Source organism: Gymnodraco acuticeps, unplaced genomic scaffold (assembly GCF_902827175.1).
Source record: "Gymnodraco acuticeps unplaced genomic scaffold, fGymAcu1.1, whole genome shotgun sequence".
Classification (NCBI taxonomy): Eukaryota; Metazoa; Chordata; class Actinopteri; order Perciformes; family Bathydraconidae; genus Gymnodraco; species Gymnodraco acuticeps.
Window position 1 is genome coordinate 808034 of NW_022990135.1, and position 22188 is coordinate 830221.

The 22188-nt window shown below is 42.2% G+C and overlaps 1 protein-coding gene across 3 annotated transcripts in view; it reads left to right on the forward strand.

Annotated features, from left to right (window-relative positions):
- The first annotated feature begins 321 nt into the window (after nt 1-321).
- Nucleotides 322-22188, forward strand: part of LOC117546712 (FERM and PDZ domain-containing protein 4-like) — a 54436-nt gene continuing 32569 nt past the window's right edge. For all 3 annotated transcript variants that reach the window (XM_034217057.1, XM_034217058.1, XM_034217059.1), the window contains exon 1: nt 322-415. In XM_034217057.1, coding sequence (XP_034072948.1) covers nt 345-415 — 71 coding nt within the window. In that variant the 5' untranslated portion in view covers nt 322-344. The remainder of the gene's footprint in view (nt 416-22188) is intronic.

Here is a 22188-nt window from a genome sequence, read left to right on the forward strand (position 1 = left end):
TTTTGAAGTGTTTTTTCATCATCATCTAGTTCCAGCTTTTCACTTTATCACGCCATCTTTTGATGCATTCATCTACTTGCCCGTCTTCACCCAAGTCTCCTTTATCTTTTTGTCTTTTTCATTCATCTTCATTGTCCCGTTCTCTCAATTGTCTTTCTTGCACCATGGACCGTGGAGATGGATTGCGAGAGGAGACCGTGGACACAAGCCCATCTGTTTCCTCTGACTCCTCTTGGACATCCTTTGACTGTAGCACTGACCTCACATCAGTCAGCTCTGACCAACTCCTGACTCCTCTTACAGCTCCCGTTGGCTGTAAACTATTCGAGGACCAGCGTCCGAAGATGTCTTCTTCTTCAGTCAAGGTCTCTTCTGAGGCTACGTGGACGGAGACATCTTTTCTCGGAAATGATGAGTAAGCACATTATTCTAATAACTAGAGAATTCCTCAGGGAAAATATGATTTAAGCTTGTCTACATATGTATATTAGTCACTTTGCTTAATAAGAAGTGATATATTTTCCATCTGAATCCAATTAGATATCATTTCTGTGTCATGTCTAACACTGATGTAGACTCCAATATAATATAACGAGTCCCTTGATACGAACACATGGTGTGATCAATGTGTTTTCATTAAGATCGTCAATATCAAATGTAGTTCTGCATACTTTTTGAGCCTGTGATTGCGTTGCCTTTGCAATTTTGAAAACGAAGTTAGATTATCTTAGTCGTTAACAAGATATATGTTTTGTTCAGTTGAGGAATGGTTTGTTCTTTCCCTCCTGCAGGAGAAGTCACACTATGCTCTCTAGGAAAGGACGGGAGAGAAGAGGATTAAAGATCTGAATAGTGTACGGATGCAATGCTCTCGCTGAGACTTAGCTTTCAGCCCACAGTGGTGTGATTATCTGTTTCATCTGGTTTTAATCACTTGTGGTTCTGTAATGGGAGTCCTATTCCCAGTCGCAGGACTGAGAGTGAATAAAACAAGCACTGCATTAGTTTCTTTAGATAGAAACCATAAATCACCTCTCTCTTCGAATTCTTCAGAGAATCTCGGCCTCAGAAAACCTGCAGTGTTGTTCATCAAGCCTTTCTTCCACCTTTCCTTTCTTTCCGCTCTCCATCACTTCACCCCGATAACACGTAATTACTCTTCTACAAGACAGACAAAAGTTTGAACACACTCACTTTCTCACACTCTCACCATGTCTTTATATCACCCCGAACAACTCCCCGTGGAGTTTTCCGTATCTTTACACAAAGACTGATTAAACTTTGTTTGAGGAATATTTCAGAGCCAGCTGGAATATTAATGCTTTCTGCTCTTTTTATCCGTCTTTGTCAGACGCTGGGTTTCAGTCTTTGAAATGGAATGTCTAAATAGAAATGACAAATGTCAGCTGGGCTTGAAAGGCGGGAAAAGCAGGTTATTTTTTTGGTGTAAAAAAGGACAAATGGGGATGCATTTCGTGCTGACGATACTACCATTTGGCAATGCTCTGCTGCTCTAGGGCATAAGATAAATGACTATGTTGTGCATAATATATAGGAGGATATAAAGTGCACAACAATTACATTTAAATGTATTTTTCTGTTCTAATTTGCAACATGAACTTCATACTAACGTATTTACTTTTTTATATACATATGTGTTCATGCTGAGAGATAGATAGCACACAATCAGAATGATACAAAAGGTTATTTTTTCATTCTAACTTAAGTCACCTAAAGCTAAGCTAACCAAAATACCAAACTTTTCTTAAAAAAAAACATGTATTCATTTATTGATGCAAAAATGGCAAGTTCATATTTCATTTTTTAAAACGTCTCAAAAGTGTTGGGAAGATGAGCCTGACAGTTAGATGGAAAATCACTAGTGACCCTCCTCTCTTTGAGGAGAGAGGTCTCCTCCTCATATTGAATTCTCCTCGTGCACCTCAATGACTCAGTAATGTGCATGCTAACGGGTAATGTTCTTGTGCTGTATTTAAAGTCTTAAAAGGTCATAGCGATCGTTACACTTAAACAATATCATAGTCAAATATTAATATAATTACCATTTCTGGACAAACTGCCATTCACTAAAACCTAATGATTATACCACAAAAGGAGCTACAGGTGTAAAGAAAAAGGGAATACATATGTTATTCGACTATCTTCCTCCCTTCTTTACCCATTTCTGGACCCTCTGCCTTATATTCCCACCATATATTCCATTGTTCTGTTATCTCAACTGCTTCACAACTATATTATTCTTCCCCGACCCCCACTGACACAAACATAAAGTAATTTGGCTGCAGTTGGATATTGTTTTATTGGAGCCTGCCCCTCTGCTGGCGGCGGCATGAGGATTAGGATACAGTCGGGCAAAGAAGCGCAGCATGGTGGTACATTGGGTCATGAGGGGGGGTAAGATATAGCCTAGTATACTCATATCTCATCATCTGTGTCAATATAATGTAATGATGAGCTTTGTGGATGCCTGTCCTGCCATATATGTGTTAAAGGGGTGTGTTTCAGTATATGTCTCGTGCGTATGGACTTTGATTGAACTTATTCTGTATTTTCTCTCTTCTATCTTCGCTATTTAAATCATATCGGATTATCAAAATAATGACATACTACATCCATATGGTGCGGCACAAGGATTCAAACATGGCAGTGTGTTTCCATGTTGCAGGCCGTATGTTATCTAAGCAGAGGCTGCGAAGGGTTCAGCATTTCTTTGGAGGAAGTTGTTTTTTCTCTCCCAGGCAGGCGCAGTGTGTGGCAGACATTTTCACAGTTGGGTGGAGACCCTCTGATCTGAGCCCGCCCACTTATCCTACTGTAGTAAGTTAGCAACTGTATTTTCTACCTCGTTCAAGCTCTGTGGTTTGATAGGACACTTTGATAGGATTTAAAGTCAGGCTTCAGTTTGAGGCTTCATACAGCGTCTACTACTTGTTCCCAGTGAAACGGTATTGGAAAGATGCATTTAGCATTTTAAAGCTTTTCTTACCTGATTTGATTAATGCAAACGTTCTTTGTTACAGCTAGCTCCATTTTCATTAGTTTAGGTTAACACCATCACTATGGTTGCCCAGTAACACGGTTACACAGTGATAGCGGTGTGGCTTTTATGATCCAATCCAATTTGATAATATTATATGGCAGGTCTTGATGCATTCAAATCACATTTAGCTCACAGCGGATGCTTGCAGATCAGATATGGAATTGGCTGAGAGATATGTATTGATTGATTGAGAGAGGTAATTAGATAGATAAGGAAAGCATGTATGTGTGTGTTTTCACCAGAACACAGTGCCAAAATGTCACTCCGGTGTTCTCTGATTTGAGTGTACACTTTGTAATTATAGTAGTTTGGCTGGCTGTGTGTGGAATACAGAGTGTTGAATATATCTATGGCACAAAGTACCAATGAACTGGCCAGATGTATGGAGAACCGGGATGATTGGAAGCAACGATGGAGGGCTCGTCTGAGGACGACCTAGAGAGTCACTAAAATCACTTTAGCAAATGACCTGACCTCGCTAACAAAAAAATCATTATTTAAGAAAGTCTTTGACAATGTACAGACTGAGCAATCTTTCAACTAATTATTGATTAATGCCTGGACATATTGTTCCTGTTACATTCATGCCATGGAGACAGATTTCTTTTTTGTACTGGTCAGCTGGTGGCTGGGCCAGGTGTCTAATGACTGATAGACTGATAGAGAGGGTGTAATACAAGAGAGGCTGAATCTCCATTCTCTTTCTAATGAAACAGTAAGGACTTCTAGCATTGAAGAGTGTGTGCCATCAAATCCAACAAATGAAACTGTTAGCTGTTTATTTGATGTAGGTGATACAGATGGGAATTGATAAGGTGTTATTGCTTTCATCCCTGCACAAAACATTTAAAATCCATATTTTTTATTTTGCTGAATCCTCCCCTCATTCCTCAATTCCTTTATTCCCTTTCATTTCCCTCCCTTTATGTTTTCTCCTGCCCTTCTTCCCCCAACTCACTCTACATAGTATTACATAAAATAGAGCTCATTGTAGTAAGTGGATAAACAAATCAATTGCCTTTACCTAGGAGACTCTTTTGATGCTTTTCCCAGTAAACCAACAGGGTTACATAAGGTCTTCAAAGCCTCCAGATGGACACGATGGAGGTGCGGTCTTTTGGCCAGGTCTTTTCCGGCATTACTTGCACACACATATACACACTATCACACATATACACACTATCACACATATACACATCAGCAAGTGTGAGTTTTTTACGGCCTTGTTCCATAACCCTATATTTTTTTCACTACAAGCTCGCCTTTGCCCCTCACCTTTCTAGTAACCTATACCTTACTTTAATTCTTAATCCTAACCTTTACTGCAGAGCGAGAAAACACATTTATTTACATTCAGGAAGAACAATTTGAATGTAGATTTGTAAATTAGGAAAGTATTTATTTGCAGATTTAAGACTTATTCTTGTGGTCAGGAAACACTGCCTGGTTGATTTTATACATTTGATATTGACGCAGCATCGTATTTCAGCCTAACATGCATTTTTGATCGTGCTGTATATAAAATTAGACACACAGCGGTCGTGAGCGTGCACAAATCAGTAGCCACGTCCCTGTAGACATGGCTATAGATAGCTTGGCCAAGAGTCAGTACCAGGTGGCATCTCAGAGGAAGCAAACGGAGCTGAACTGGCATGTGCATACAAAACAACCATTTGCATTTTGTAACACAAGCAAATTGATATTGTTATATACAGAAGGCAAATTCAAAAGAATGATGTACTCGCCCACAGAGGGTGACTGCAGAGGACATTGGACCATGCAGTCATAAATCTGAGGATAATCAGACAGGCAGCACTTTCTAAGATGTTATAGGGTTGAGTGGTTGAGATTGTAGGTACTGCATATCACTGGTTATCAGAACAGTCTTTGCAATGGTAGACGTGTTAAAGAATCGGGCCAACAGGCTGAACGGTGATTTCTGACCTCTTCAACTTTACAGGAAATGCAGCTTAAGTCACCCCCTATACCTTAATACACTAAAATGACAAATAATATTACCAAAAAATGGAAAAAAAGGCGGAAAGCATATGTAGAAAAACAAAATCTTGGAATACAATTGTGTTTTTTTTATTAGCTTTTGATGGCTATTTTATTTATAGAACAGAAATGTTCTTCGATCTCCATTCTCTCGTAAACATTAACCACAAATAGATGAGGAGTTGGGCACAGGTCCACTGGAACCACAGAAACATCAACCATTGCACTTTCTCTAAATTCCTGTTTCCTGTACTTCACATTTTACCCTGTGAACTCCTAAAGTCTGTGTTAGCTATGCCCTTGAGTTGTTTGTGTCCACATGCTATTGCAAAGGGAGTAAAGATTACCAGGACCCTCCCACTCTGCCTTTATTATAGGGATAGTGCCCTACACCCCCCACATAGTCCAGACAGTCTAGATTTAGTGTGTTTTAGTCTTTTCATATAGTTTGTCCTTCCTCATTGAGAGAGACGGTAGTTTATGTGATGGTGTGTGAATACATTTTCTTTCTCACTGTACACAATCAGATCTTATTGTCACCAGTCGTTGTTTACCTCTGCTGAGTCAGCACAGACGTCTGCCCTATTGTGTTGTGTCCTTCTCTAATTGTATACATTATTGCTGTGTTAATCTCCAGCTGTCTGCTGCATGGCCTCAGGCACTGCTGACCTCTGCCTGCTCTGACCGGAGAGAATCATGTCGCAGGCATTGATCGCATCCCTTCACATATACACACATATACAAGAAAAGTCTACTATAGCGTCCTTTGTCTGCGACATCGGGGTTTAAGAGTGTGTCAGACATCTTTGTGTCTGAGATACACACACATGCTCACGGTAAGTACAGCTGCTGATGTCTGTGCTTAGTAGCAGCTCTAAAGTTGGCACACATCTGTTCATGCATTGATCCACCCTGCTCTGAGTGCAAGCTGTGTGTGTGTGCAGTGAGTGTGTGTGTGTGGCTGGACACACTGTATATCACACATCTTGTCATCTCTCTGATGATTCCGTGTGGGGGAGGCTTTCCCAACATTGTCCCCTTCGATCTCTCACTGCATGACACTCGGTGCATGCCTGTGTGCCGTTGTCCATGCGTTTCTGTGTGTTTGTGTGAGTGAACGGAGTTTATCCCCGCTGGCCCAGATGCCCCGGCTAAATCCATCACCGGCGGTGCTGCACAGCAGTGCTAAGCTGGAACATTTGGCACCAAGCTAGGAATGAAAAAACAAAACAAAAACACGAACACACTCAAACATACACATATGCACACGCACACACAGAAAATTGAGTTTGGGGATTTTTTTTTTAAAGAGATTCAGAGGAAGTGGATTTTTAGAGTGGAGGAGTTTGATCAGGGAGCAGGACTCTTTCTCCGACGCTCTGAGCCTTTTGGTGGTGGTCGGGCCGGGGCGTCCGTCCCACTCTCTCCGCCCGCTCACACCTTCATCTGCCGGTCCGGCTGACAGGATGGAGCCGTGCGACGACGATGAAGAACTGGGGATGTTAGCCGCTTTCCAGTAAGTCCTGGAGTCCCTTGACGCTTCTTGTTGTTTGCTTGCTGTGGTCGCTGCGCATGTCGTCGCCATGTTGGACAAATGTGCACATTTTTGGAGTTGAAGATACATTTTCCACCTCTGTCACTACTTGCAAATCAAAGCCCTTTAAAGCTCTTTAGTGAGGGCTTTGTTGATGAAGCTCCATGGGTGGTTTACATGGAGGTTGCTGCTGCTCGTTGGAGCCTTTTATGGCCCTCTGGCTTGGGGTCACAGATTCATTACGAACAGCTGTTGATCTTTTGATGACTTTCCTTATTGTCTGTGTAAAAACATGTATTGTACATGGATTAAGTGATTGGGGGATTATGTTTTAGTTTTTCCTTACCAAGCAGGAATAGTTATCAAAGTTTTATGGTAGCAATAACACACCAAAAATACTACATTTTAAGTACAAAAAGTGTTTGATTTAGTTTGTCAAGGTGGAATTCTATCTAGTTATTTTACTGTTTGGGAGTTTTACCTATAATAATAGATCTTATTTCATAAATGGATCCTATGTTTTTATAAGAAAAATACACTGTCACTCTAGCTGGATGCATATTTTATTATGTAGTGCTCTACTTCACGATGTTGCATGCCCAATCAAATTGAAGTGAATGGGTTGGAAAACTGGAGTCACATCTCTCTACCCAACTGACTGATCTCTTCAGGTCAAAAGTATCCCCTCTTATTTTTCACTTCGTCCTCTATCCACTGTCTCCCCAGCCGATGTGAGAAAGTCGGTGGATTTAATGGCCGACCGTCTTGCCGCAGGCTTTAAAGCAGCCATATTGTAATCTTCCTCAGTGAATTGACGGCACGTGAGTGGTGCGTTACATAAGGCTGAGGTGGCTCCAAGCAGCGGAGGAATCCAGGCCCTTGTAATTACTGAACACACTTAGAGATTACATCATGGATTGAGGGGGTTTAGCTAGCTGGCTGCTGGGAAGTGTGGCCGTATGTGTGTGTGAGGTGTGGTCTCATAAAATGTTATTATTCAGTGATTTCAGTCCCTTTCTTTGTATGCAGGGCGCTTCCTACACTGCATGTTCTGTATGATCATGCAGACTGTACAGTGTGTATGGATACTGCATGTGTGCAGCATACCAAGTAAGTGAGGGTCAAGAGGGGAATTCATCGTTTCAATATCGTCTCTTTAAGAGCTACATGGTATGTTTACTGATTGTCATTTGAAGTGCTAATCGACAGATAAACCCCCACACACATGTATATGCTGTGATTGATGGACTTTTAGCCGACATAGCTCAGCAGAGAGTTGCAAAACTAAGATGAATTCAAATGAACATATAGAAAATGACTGGTGGTTTTGTGACTTGAGTATATGACTGGGATGCATCTTACAAAGCCACAGACATAAGGTCTGTGATAGTGTGCAGTGTGCACAAAGTTTACATTTAGAGTTGACGTGTGTCATAGTTAATACAAAAATACATTCCTCCGACGCTCCAATCTAAATATTGAAATCCTTAAATCCTTTAAAATTTTGTTTTTTGCCAGATTAAATATAGAAACCCAATAAAGCCTTATTTAATTGTATGTTTTTTTAAACTATATGTTTTTTACTTTCTTATTACCCTAACATAAAGCTATGCGGCCGCTGGTCAGCAGTGCACTGTGGGATTGAGGAAGCGCCAGATCGGAGCATCGTTGTCGGAGGATTACAGAAACAAGGTGATAGGTCATTGGCCAGGAAACATGTGGCCCAGAAAGCAGACAAATGAAATTTGGTTCAGATTCAGACTTGGCTCAGCTGTGTCAGTCAGACATACACACAGGCAGGCAGGCGTGGACTGGTTTTCTTTTTTCAATATGTCCTCCTGCTGTTCTTGGTTTCAAACCACTGATATTCCAAATATATGAATCGACTCAGCAGCTGCAGATGAAATGTGACACACATTGCAATACAAGTTAAATCAAGTGCCGTGCTGCTCTTCTCATTCCTATTGCACCGTAAAGGCTTTAATCAAATGTAAACTCTGTAACTCCAGAAATTAAGAATAATTAACAACTTAATACAATACAAACATATTTAAGATTAAGGTTGCTTTTATTGTCTCCATGGGAAAAAGATACTGCTAAATCAGAAGTGGCATTTAGCAATCAAAACACAGCATCTATAATACTGTTCACTTATAAAATGTTTTAGTCATTAAAATGCTGTGTAATGAAAACAATACTTATATGATTTACATGTTATCATATTCTGATAGTTTCATAATAACACAGTTAACTTTGTTTTTCTTTCACTTATGCTAAGAGGTTGTATATTGTATGTACGATACAGGGAAATTAACTTTATTCCTTGACTGTGATTGTTCATCTTTTGAGCAGGGCACAACCCAAAATCTCTCTTTCCCATTTTACATATTTCGTTGTCATCGCTCTTGTTCATAAGTCAGTGGACAAATTGAATGTGATGAAATCAGTGGTTTTACACCTTGGCTGCTTTGTTAGAGACCAGATCCAATTCTGTCACTCTCCAAAAGTGCAGAGAATTTGTATGTGTTGAAATCGCGCTTCCTCTGATTATAATCTGCTCTCGCTGTGCCCCGCGGCACTGCAGGATGTTTGTGCTCAGATTGGTCGGGTCAGACGGGAAGGGTCTTGAGGCCAAATCGGTCATAGTCCAATTAGTTTTCTGGCAGGTGCTCAAAGTCCAGTCCTCCTCCTCTTCCTCTGCTCTTTCTTCCTGTCGGATGGAAAATCATGTAAATTCCAGTTGGCTGCAGAAAGCAAACAGAAATTGGAAAACGTTATTTAAAAAAAAAGCCATAGTAACAATCACCTACTCTACCATTTAGATTTAAAAAAATACAACATCTCTGATAGGAATTGCACAAAAACACTCACAATAGCAACGTTTTTTAGCATTGCAAATATTTTTGACCACAGAAATGTAGGCTGATACTGTTGCTTTAATACCACGACAAATGTCTAGTAAACTATGTGAGTCTACTGCATGTGGCTGGCACATGTTTCTTCATTTGGTAATGATTAAAGATATTTAAAGAGGCCCTATTGGTGTTTCTTTTTCCTGTAGTGTGTTATATATATTATCAGAATTAAGCTAATTATGCCTTGCAACATGCTGTGTGCTCGAGACACTAGTGGTGTGTTGCTGACATGAAAGAAAAAAAGACAAGACACACTGTTACCAAAACAGCTGATCCTCGACCAACAAGGCTGAACCATCAATATCACATTACCAGCTGAAACCCTCTGCCTATGTGTGCAGCTACCCTGGCAGGTATTGACAAGGCATCTGCTGGTTGTTGTTGTTGGCTGGTTGTGTATTTTTCTTCACCTCATTGTTGTGCATGCTGGAGATAATGGGAGCAGATCATGATAATCTCGCTAGGAATATCACTTAACAAACAAACACAATATCCTTAGAGTGTGTATCGTGACGTGTGGACTAGACGTGTTCACCGCATGTCGCACTAAGTGGGGATTTGTGGTGCAAATCCTTCATCTGTTTCCAAACAGTTAGGGATCTTTAAAAAACGTCAAATGAGCTAATGTTAAAAGCCGCAATCCTTTAATGGCTCAATGGCAATGTGGCAGTAAATACATTAACATGCAACAGGGTTATCACATGATGTGTATCTCCTCCTAGATAATTAGATTTAAAACTCAAGTGCCACTTAGTTGCATATGAGCATATGTGTTCCCTCTCATGTTAGCAGATGGATTAGATGTAGATTAACAGGTTTTCTGTCTCACATAATATTTGTTTGTGGCATTATATTGTTTAATGCTACAACTCATGTTAAACACGCCCATTTCATTCTTTGCGTACATTCCACGTCACACACTTCAGCAGATAAAAGTGCTTTGAAGGTGCAACAGAAAACACACAATCTTCAATATGGCTTCTCAGCTTCTGTCCCATGGAAGAACAACTGTTGTTATTTATTACTTCCACTCTTGCCCAGAACACTTCCGCCATCTCTTTGACTCTCACTTTGTTCCTCTCATCACTGGGAGCTCTGCCCAGTTATTTCCAGCATCATTGGGAGTAGCCCAATCAGTACCCCTCGAGATACTTTGTCATCACACATTATTGTTGGACCTTAGCCTAATCACACTCAGTCATAAAAATCTACTCAGTTGATCAGTCAAAATGTGTATTTATATACTTTCTGCCTTTGTTATATTGCTGATCTATAACGAATGGTCCCATTACAATGAGCTCTTTCGCAACATTCTATCTCTTTTCAGACGTGTGCACACATGTTTGTTTATAATTGAATGCTTGTTTGTGTACTTGGCAGACAGACTGTTGGCTTCGCCGTTCCTCTCGAAAGATGTGGCTGACGGAAAAACGCATCTCTCGTCAGCATTCAAGCTCAGTTAGTGTGTGCATGTGCGCGTAATTAAATGTCACACTGGTCCTCAAGAATCGCTAATGGCATCGATCAATGTGTCCAGTCTACACGTGGGAATGCCTCTTGATGTGTGTGCGCACCAGGCATGATGAGAATACGTGCAGTGAAGATGTACTCCAGAGGAGGATGTGTGTGCTTTGAATACATTGTTTTTAGTGTGTGTTTACAGCTTAATTCCCTGCATTAAAGCCCATAAAAGGCTCAGGGGCTTGGGGCAGCCAGCAGCTTACTAATATGCAGTGAGGTGACAAATAGCTCCCGCCATTTCCCACTCTTCCTTATCTCCCGAGTGTCTCTGACAAGCTCCGTTATGGAAGAGGGACGTTTAGTTGGCTGACAGTGAGATGAACAAGGTGGAAACAAAGAGATGAGCCAAAAATATTTAGTGTTTAAAGCCACACTCAACAGGTTCACTGCGTCAGAAACAATGTGGTTGCTGCCAGGTACAGCAGGTCTGCCAGGCAGATAAAAGAACTCTGCTAGTGTAGTAAAGCATAACAGACGGACCTCTGTTACGTACACAGGTCACGTTCACCTATGGAAAAGTTGTACAGGTTATATATCTCTTTTTGTACCTTCTTTTCCCCCTCCCTTTGTCATATCATCCGTTCCCCCCCTTGCCCATCTCTTCCATTCTCTGACTTTTGGTCCCTTTCCTGTAGTGTGTTATAAAGGTTTTTGTGCATGTAAATGGTCTGCAAAGGCCTAAATCGCAACGTGTTTCTCTCCCAAACACCCCTCCCCCTTCTTTAGGAACCCAGTGACATCACTATGTAACACTCACGCTTCTATTGGCTAGCGCTCCAACGCATTACTCATCACAGGCGAAGGGGTGGGACATCTCCCTCTCTATTCCCCTCAAACCCTCCTCATCTCTCCCTATACACCCCCCTTCCCCCCCCCCTCTTGTATCAATCTCAATCTGTTTTTTCTCCTCTTTCTCCCACCCTCCCTCCCATCTCCCCTCCCCTCCCTCGCCTTAGGGTTGTCTGCCCTATCAGATTAGGCCTGTGTCATAAGGAAAAGAGAGAAAGGGAGAGATGGATTAAAGGCGAACTGGAATGAAATTCTATGATCTCGTTGTTTAGACGACTCACATAAAGTTTCCGTGTGTGTGTGTGTGTGTGTGTGTGTGTGTGTGTGTGTGTGTGTGTGTGTGTGTGTGTGTGTGTGTGTGTGTGTGTGTGTGTGTGTGTGTGTGTGTGTGTGTGTGTGTGTGTGTGTGTGTGTGTGTGTGTGCGAAGGGTGTGCGTGCGAAGGGTGGCGTCCGCTTTATCCCCTGTAATGACAGCGGCCTGGCCAGGAACGCCTGGCCCCGCACTGTTGCATGCTGGGAAATCATGCATGTGTGTTTGGTGAGGGGACAGGAAGAGTTTAATGAATGTCTGATCTGCACTTTTATTATTTTCATCTATCATTATGACTTAGCCGAGATTGGACAGCATGTTAAATGACTGCGATGATGGATCGGGGCTGTTGAATGGACGATACAGAGCAGTCAGGGATTCATTCAGATATGAATTAAAGATAATCATGAGGTGACAATGTGATTGTTATGCTCAACCCTTTGTTTTAGTTCACCCAGCCATGTGTGGGATGCAGGATCTCAGTCTGCAGAGTTGCTTTATATGCTGCCCCATCCCCCTCCTCCCTGTGACACTATAAAGATGTCACTCCTCATGAATTGAAATAAAGCATTTCAAGTAAACACATTTCCATCAAACCATAATCTGCACAGGTTCTCCACCGCCATAGTTGGACAGGATTGGCTCTGTGTATACTTGTCTGTGGTCTGCAGAATACAGAACAGGGACTGAGATGTAAGTGGCTGTTGCAAAGGTGACAGTGATTTATGTATGAACGCCACCTCTCAGAGACTCAAGGGAATGTCAAAGTCGTCGAGGTCGAAATCCAACAAAAAGAAAGTTATCTTTTCATTACATTTAATCAGCTTGTTAAAGTGAATAAAACACGTTATTGTTCTTGAAGCAGTCTCTTGTAAAAAAAAATCCCATTTCAGGATACTAGTATGGTGGTTATTTAGTTTTCTCTTTTAAAGGAGATGTCTAGATACACACACACACACACAGGTTAATGATTACTTGTGTGTGTGTGTCAACCATCATAGACCACACGGTGAATGCCAATGTGCTGTGCAGTAATGCAGCTCACATGCTTTGTCTTTCTCCCTTTTCCTCTCCCTCACACAGCCACTCACACTTGAATAGTGACCTTGGGCTATATTGTTATGCATTAGTGGACAGAGGCTCCTTATCTCTATGGACACAAACCAGCAGCGGGATGCTAGCGGCGTCCCTATCGGTCCTCACTGTAATAAGAATCGCTGCTTTAAATCAGCCGAGTGCAGAGATGAGACAGCAGCCTTGAGAGATAAATGAGAGGTCCTGCTGTTCTGTCCGTCAGGTGCTTAACACTTTCATGCACTGTGAGGATTATTACTCTTTACAATAATGTTTTTATTCAGAGACTGGGTAAAGAGAGGTGAACCAAGAACAGCTGACGTATACGGCAGATATAAAGGAATGACTTGCTGATGGAATATTTGGCACACAAAGCACCATTTTCTAAATTAATTATTATAGACTTTTTTTTCTTACTTCACAATTTCTGACACCCAATGATAACACCAGCAAACTATTTGACGAAATACGTTTAAGATATTTGTTTTTGTATTGCCTTGCCAAAATGTGTTGATATAATTATTTAAATATACCAACGAAAATACTATGAAGAAAAGCCCTAATGATGATGATTAGTCCATTTGAAATACCAGTACGTGTATATTTACATTAACGGCCCGTCCACACAGCAGCTTTTGGCGATTTGTCCACCGCTTCCAGCGCGTCTCCGCCCATTGACTTTGAATGGGGATGACGTCACTTTCCCTCGCTTGTCGCCGAACTGCATTGTGGGGGAGCGAGGCGAAGATTTCCAGGATGTTCAGGATTCCAAAGTTGAGCAATGTACAACTTTTGAAGCTGAGCTGGAAGCGTCAGCCAATCACACCCGTTTATGCAAATCTGACAGTAGAAGCTCTAGCCAATCAAACCGCATGTAAGCAGGGAGAGCCAGACCGCAGTTCATTTCCTCATATTCCAAACGAGAAATTACGGTAGCAAATCACCCGGTTCTTTACGACCAGACTATTTACCGGGATACAAACCGGAGGAACCAGGCATGGAGGGAGGTGGCAGAGACAGTGGGTGAAACTGGTAGGTTTTCGCCGGTTTGGGGAGTTTATATATATATATATATATTGCTCGCATAAAATCCCCGGGGTTTTTTGCTTTGTATGTCGGGGGCGGGAGATTCATGTGATTGGTTGTTGGTCGTGTTGCTCGCAAAAAATCCCCAAGCTGTCAGACACGCCCAGCTCCAAGATTTTCAAGATTTGGTCAAAGCTATTATTTCATTGTTCATTTTGCCACAAAATGCATGCCATTCAAAAGATCCCGGCACAGGAACACTTAATATTTTTCAATTGTTAAATGTATTACTTTTCAATTTAAAAAGACCATATGTACCTTGGTATGATTTCCGTGTGTCACAACAGTCGTTTGTAATTTCTTTATGATTGAAGTTTTTTAGCACTATTTCCATCAAACAATGACAATCTGAAGAACCATCTGTCTGCTGCTCTGCAAAATGCATCTTACCCATCTGTTCACATCACATGAGTTGATTCAGTCATCTGGAAATAAAACGGTTGATTCTCTGCAAACATTCCTTTTGGGACTTTGAAAGCATATAAAGGCATTTCAAATCGAGAAAGAAAGCGCGTATGTATGTGGTTGTAGTGTGAGAGCTTTAGTTTCATATTGCATTTCTTGTGAAGTTGGAACAGTTCCTGTGAGAGGTGCATGACATTTCCAGAAAAGTTGAATAGGCAAATCATCAGAGGTGGAATTAGCGAGGTGTGGAAGTAAATAACCAGCTTTGAAGTGAAAGGTCCTGCGTGTCCCCCATGGGGGTTAGTGGGAAATATCATTGGTTATTCACTCACTCTTTGTCCTTTGCTTTGCATCCCTTAACAAAGCCATACTATATAACAGGGGGAATTTGTGGACAAAAGTTCATTCAGTCCAACTCTTCTTCCCTTCCTCTCAACCTTTACGCCTCTTGGTCCCGATCCCACACTCATGGATCCCTGGTTGCCTTTCTTATCCCGTAAATTCTTCCTCAATTAACCCAACCAATCTCTCAAGTCTAAAGGTACCACTCCCCTCACTCACAGGAACCAATCGTTAGCCACCGTTTCCAATCCAATTAGCTCCTCCTGTAGTGCACTGCTTCCAGCCACACAATGGCATTTCATCTGTTGTGTTCAAAAGCTTTATTTTTCATGTAAAATATGCATTTTAGGGGATTGTTCTTTGCTCTTCTGACAGTCCAAATGAATTGATGGAGGATAAATACTTTATAAATCTAGTTGCAGCAGATAAACTGAAGAGTTGGCTCGTGATTTTCAGCTGTCCATGCCAAAGTCGCCTAATTTCAAAGCTCAAGGACCAAGTTTGATTCATGACAAAATATTATCCAGTGATGCACGACGCGAGATAAAATAGCTTCTGTCTGTAATAAGTTCTGACAGGAAATTAAAAATACTAACAGATAAAAGGAGTCCTCATTCATTTGTTTGGTCCTTATATGAGATGTTTCCAAACCAGTATGGAATTATTAGAGGGCAAAAAGGTCTTTTATATATCGCCACTCACAAAGTGTGTTTGATGCATGAGCGTGTTTGTGCCTAAGGGTGGGCTAGGGTCATCAAAGAGTCTCTGCATCAAAGCCGCCTGTTGTACATCTGCTTTCTGTGAGAGAGGGGACAGCCGAGACGCCTTTTATATACAGACATACAAAGAACAAGATGTCTAAGGTCTGTGAGCTCCTTTAGTGGATTTGGAAACAAAGATTGGAAATTTGCTTAAGAAACCAAATTATTATCAACATTTTGTTGGCTTTTATTTGCCGACGTGCTAGTGGCGTAGCTCTATGGATGGCAGTTGAATGGGGAATCAGGTTCAGGTTCTTTATTTGTACCCGTAGGTAGATTTTGTTTGCAGAGAAAAAGACAAGGGGCCCATCCATCCTGACCCACTCTAAAAACAAACACAAACAACAGACACATCTCTAATAAAAGGACTAATAAAAAGTACAAGTACAGTACACCCTGCTCTGTCAAATCTCAAAATATTTCAAAAACATTTAAGAAGAAAAACACTAGTACAAACATGGGCATTCAAAATTCATAATTAAATAAATAGGCATCTTCGTGACACTCCTATGATGTGTTAATTTGTGCAATAGCTGCTGGGATGAAACTGTTTTTATACCGCTTCGTTCTACTCCTTGGGACAAGTAACCTCCGGCCCGAAGGAAGAAGCTTGAATTCTGAGTGCAGAGGGTGGGAGTCATCGTCTCATATGGAGCTGGATAACCGCTGTAACTGCCTGAGGTACAGGGTCTCCAGGTTTAGCTGTGGCTCACCAATCAGTCTGCTGGACCACTTTATGATCTGATTGAGAGAGTTACCAAACAATGACATTAGTGAAAAAGACAGAATTGACTCGATAAAAGCACGATAAAACATGGTCATCATGGTTTTGTCAAAGTGAAAATAGTTTCCTAAGACAGTACAAACGCTGGTGCCCTCTTTTGCACACGGCTTCACAGTTTCATCATTTAAAATAGCCATTACGTCATGTTCCAGAACCCTGGGACAATCTCAATTTCTATAAAACTTTTCTCTTAAAAACAGAAAGTCTTAATGTGATCAAGTATTCAGTCTGCCATTGCTCCCCTGAGAAACGTTCAGGCTCATAAATAGTGATCAGGCTGTCCTCAAACATCAGAATAACTTTCTATGAATTCTTAAATCTTGTGGCGTTCAGCTCGAGGAGATCTGCTTCCATTTCTCTCATTTCATATGTCGCTTGACATTTTGTGTCCTCTCTGCTGTGCTGATCTGACAGCTCTATATGGACAAGTTTAAGAAAATGCCACAATGTAGTGATTCTTGTCACGTTAGACATGAATAAGTGAATAATATATTATAGCCCACTGTTGCAACTTGGTAGCAACCAATAACGGCCCGTCCACACTACAGCGTCGACAGCTTCAATCTGCCCATTCACTTTGAATGGGGTGACGTCACGTTGCCTCGCTTTTTCGCCGAACTGCATAGCGGTCCGTCTCCGGCGTCAGAAGTTGAACAATGTTCAACTTCTTGACGCCGGAGTAGCCAGCGCCAGCCAATCAAATCCCGTTTCGGAAAATCTGACAGCTCAAGCCCTAGCCAATCAAACCGCGTCTAAGCTGGGAGAGATATCCCGCCGTTCATTTCTATATTTCAAAAAAAGATGGAGGAGAAACTAATTATCGCCATAGCAAATCACCCGGTTTTGTATGACCAGACCCTCTTCACCTACCGGGATACAAACCGGAAGAACCAGGCATGGAGGGAGGTGGCAGAGACAGTGGGTGAAACTGGTAGGTTTTCGCCTGTTTGGGGAGTTTATATATATATATATATATTGCTCCCATAAAATCCCCGGTTTTTTTTGCTTTGTATGTCGGGGGCGGGAGATTCATGTGATTGGTTGTTGGTCGCGTTGCTTGAATAAAATCCCCAAGCTTCAGACACGCCCAGCTCCAAGCTTTTTTTGAAGCTGTAGTGTGGACGCTCCATAACAGCCTAGTAAGAAAAATATCCTTTCATTCACGAGAGAAACATGTGCTTCCTTTCATTACACGCCCAGTTGAGTTAAGTTGGATTACATGGGATGCTAAACATACTTTCCGCTCTTATGCGTTCAATTAAAGTTTATCACTGCCACTGAGGCTCGTTTCTGGTTTGTCCTTGGCACCTTATGGCAGGGGGCCAACAGGAGAAACAATCGGCTGAGCCATATGTGCACGTGCACACTAACACAAGACCTGGATTTGTTGTTGGGGTTTTATTGAAATAAGAGTCCTTGAATGTTTTAGTCAGGAACAAAAGACTGTCCAAAGTCAATTTCCCTGCATACGTCACAATAATGTTTTGAGACCAACAGATAAAGATAACATTCTCAGCAAATAGGCTTGTGCTAGAATCCACTTCAAAACAATGGTACTTGCGTACCATGCTGCGAATGGATCTGGCCCTTCCTACATCCAGGACATGGTTAAACCGTACACCCCAGCACGTGCACTACGCTCTGCATCAACCAAACGGCTCGCTGCACCCTCGCTGCGAGGGGGACCCAAGTTCCCATCAGCAAAAACACGTGGGTTTGCTATCCTGGCTCCAAAATGGTGGAATGAGCTCCCCATTGACATCAGGACAGCAGATAGCTTACACATCTTCCGGCGCAGACTGAAAACTCATCTCTTTCGACTCCACCTCGAGCGATAGAACTATTAACAAAGCACTTATATACTAATAAAGGGCTGGCTTATCTAAAGCCAGTTGAGTAGCACTTGAAATGGTTTTGCTCAATGAAGCCTAATGTACTTATATGATTCTGTTTTCTTCAAGTTTGTATTTTGTTGGTCGAACGCACTTATTGTAAGTCGCTTTGGATAAAAGCGTCAGCTAAATGCAATGTAATGTAATGCTTTGAAACACCACCAATGCGTAAAAAGAGTGTATGTTAATAGGGACTTTTTATCCCGTTTGTTAGAGAAGAGGGCGGAATATGTTCCATAGCCAAATGTTCCTTCCATCTGTAGTCAACAAGACTAATGCATGCTTCCATCAGTGTGATGATGTGTGAGTGTGTACGAAGCTCACTTAGTAAAACCAAGCAGGGGGAAAGACGGGGGTCTTGCTCCCATCTGCGCCCATTTCTGCCGAGTCAGCTTTTCTCTTCCCATAATCCCTCTCTCTCCCCCTTCTGTCCCATGCAGTTGCTTTTCTCCTTCCAACCAAAGCACTTTTCCTCTCCTCTGCCCTGAACACACTTGCAGCCCCGATGAACGGAGGGCAAAGCGGGAGCCAGAGAGCATCCGTCATCCCTTCGCTCTGTCCTTCCCCCCCCCCCCTTTTCTATCCCATCCCTCTTCAATTCACTGTCCCTCCCTCCTCCTCTCTTTACCCTGCTTGCCGCGGCTAGGATCACTGCACTACTCCATGCATTGAGATGAAGAGCACACACAGTGGGCTTATTGCAGCTCAACATAGGCAGGTGGAGAGCAGCAGAAAGGGCTGACTCGTCCCAGAGAGCCGTGGGGGGGTGACCCTCATTGCCTATGTCATCACTTGGGAACGCAACATTGTGGAAAGACAAGGAATTGGACTGGCTCCGCACCAGATGGGGCATTTAACAAGAGTGATCCTGGCTGCTGTTTGAGTGTGTTTTCTCAAACTGTGAGAACATCTCAGTTTGAAAGGCTTTGGTTGGCTCTTGATATGGATCCGGGTGGAAACTGGATTGTCGGGATTCGGATGTGGATTTAGGATGCTGATGTGGAGCACCTGAGCTTTGGGACTTAGCTTCCTGTAGCAGGACCACATGGACATGTTTGGGTTCTCCAAGATGCCAAAGCTGTCTGGGTGAGTGGCCTTACAAACCACATGTTTGTCATACACTTTCAGATTTGTCACAAAAGCCTCTTCTTTGGGAACAAAGTCAAGATAATCCATCCCAAATCTCTCACTGAAATGTTGTCTCGACAGTGAAACATTTATTTGTATCGATGGAGTAATGGATCCATAAGTTTCAGCTCATAAAAAATGCACTACGCAGACACTTTGTCCACTGATACGTGGACACTGAATAGTAACTAACGATGAATGAAAGTGCTTCAATTGAGAGAGTTTGTTAACAACTGAAGTGTTTAATGAAAGGAAGCTGCATCCAATGTGCGTATTGCACTCAACAGATTCCTGTTTCATCTGCGTGTGGTGTTTGGGGTTGTTACTGATGTATTCGGTCCATGGGAACAACGCTGATTGTATTATGTGTCGTATTTTTAGCAATTGGGAAGTAATAGGATCTATGAGATACAACCCATTCTAAGATATGCCCAGTTTCAACAGCAAACAGAGGCTCAGTGAATGTGAGGAAATGAAAGCGGGGTGGAATCACAGCCAGAGCAGCAAAGCAGATAGAGCGAGTGATTATTGGAGAGATAAAGGAGGACGAGAGGACGGACAATGGTTGCTGAAAAGGATGGGAACATCAACAAAATGAGCCATTGGAGAGAACAGAGCCAGAGGAAGAGCTGTAACAAGAATACCAAGTACTTCAAAAGACAGAGGTTTCAAACTCTGTTAGGAAGGCTGTGGCTCAGTGGGTAGTGTGCTGGACTTCAAATCAGGGGGTCAAACCCCACTGCAGTCAGCATGTCGTTGTGTCCCTGGGCAAGACGCTTCACCCCAAATTGCTCCTGTGGGGATTGGCCACAGTACTGAATGTATGTTAGTCGCTTTGGATAAACGCGTCTAACAAGTGACATGTAATGTAATGTTAGAGAAAGGGAGGTTGACCCTGAGCTACCTCATCCAATTACTTATTGGAATTATACAAGAGGATTCATTTCAAATGATTTTGATTCACGTAAACTATTCTGGACACGTTGAAATAACCCAGCCTGAAATGTGAAGACGCACTAAGAAGTCTTAAGACGGAGGAGACTGTAAGTCGGAGCTGCAGCGATAATGACTAGCATTGGACACACATGTACATAATTGCATGATCCCTGACTCATGTGTGGTCACAACCCTAAGCCCACTAAACATCGCAATGGCAAATCTCTTAAACCTACACACTCAGAGGCTAGCATCTGGAGGGCTCTCTGCTAAGGAAGAGAAGAAAGAAAGCCAAGTCTTCATTGTGGTCCAATGTGGGTATTTCTACACATGTTTTATATTTGACTATGAAGACATGACTGTGCTAAAGCTGGAAGAGAGTTGAAGTCTCTAAACTTTAGTGGTCAAGATCAGATTTATAAGTAAACACAAGACTATAGCAATGTGCAGATTAAAGAGGGCTCTATTGTGCTTTTTGAGGTGGTCCGGTATAAAGGTGTGCATGTAAATGGTCTGCAAAGGCTACAATCCCAAAGTTTGCTCCAGAGGAAGTTTCTAATATTTCCAAACTCCAAGCGGCCTGCTCCCAGCTTTGTCATGTCGACAAAACTGAAGTTCATTTCCGAGACTGTCCTCCCAAGACAAACGACCGCTTCAGTGCGTCCAGCAAGTGCCCCAAAACGACACATTGACGTCCAAGTGACAAATCCCTTCAGCCGCCGTAGTCATTATGATGGGAGGGAAGGTGCAAGTCAGGTTGTTATAGAGCGATAACGTGGATTGATGGGTCAACAGACATTTGACCTTAACACGGGAAACTGTTGTTACATTTCTACAACATAGTTATACCATGTGAAGAGTATAGTGTTACCGTGATGAAGAGGGTCACCTCATCTAATGCCTGTGTAAATCACAAGCTAAACCGTTTTAATGTTGTTTAAAAAGTGTTCCTGGAGTTCATTTTACAAACAGAATATGAAACACATTGCATTTGTCTCTTTTTGACATTTATGCGGACGAATGAGACACAGAGCAGAAGCAAATGCCTAAAGTGTGCATCTGTTCTTCTCATTTGAATAAATAGCTTCCATTTATCAGACGAAGTGCCTTCCCTCAAGAGTGTTCACCTCCTGGGAACCTCTTGCACTTCTCCTTATGCTTTAGCACTTGTTCAGCCAGCACCTACACATACACCTTTGGCTCCATCCATTGCCGACAGACTGTGAATTGGCGAAGAATGAATAACGCCGTAACGCTAACAGGCACCAAGAGACTGTTTGCGTCTCTGGCAAGTTAGCGGCGCTTTGCCTGTACCCAGATGGCCCTTGTGTATCCATGAGCTGTCTTAATACAGTTTCTGAGTTTGCAGATAGCGCACTGGCCAAGTTTGTTTCATAAACCCTAATGAGAAGTTGTGGCCCATTCATCACCTTTTAATGCTCGTTATGAATGATCACTTGTAGGAATGAACAGCTGCAGCAGGTGAGATCCATCTGTGATCCTCCTTGTTGTTGTTTTTATTTTGAGTATGCTCTAATAAGCGTTTTGTCATCACACATCTGGCTTCAGTCTGGTAACACCAACCCAATCTCACTTATCCATGCTTCCCAGGGACAAAGACAGGACCGGTGTCACTGTTTGCACTGTGGGG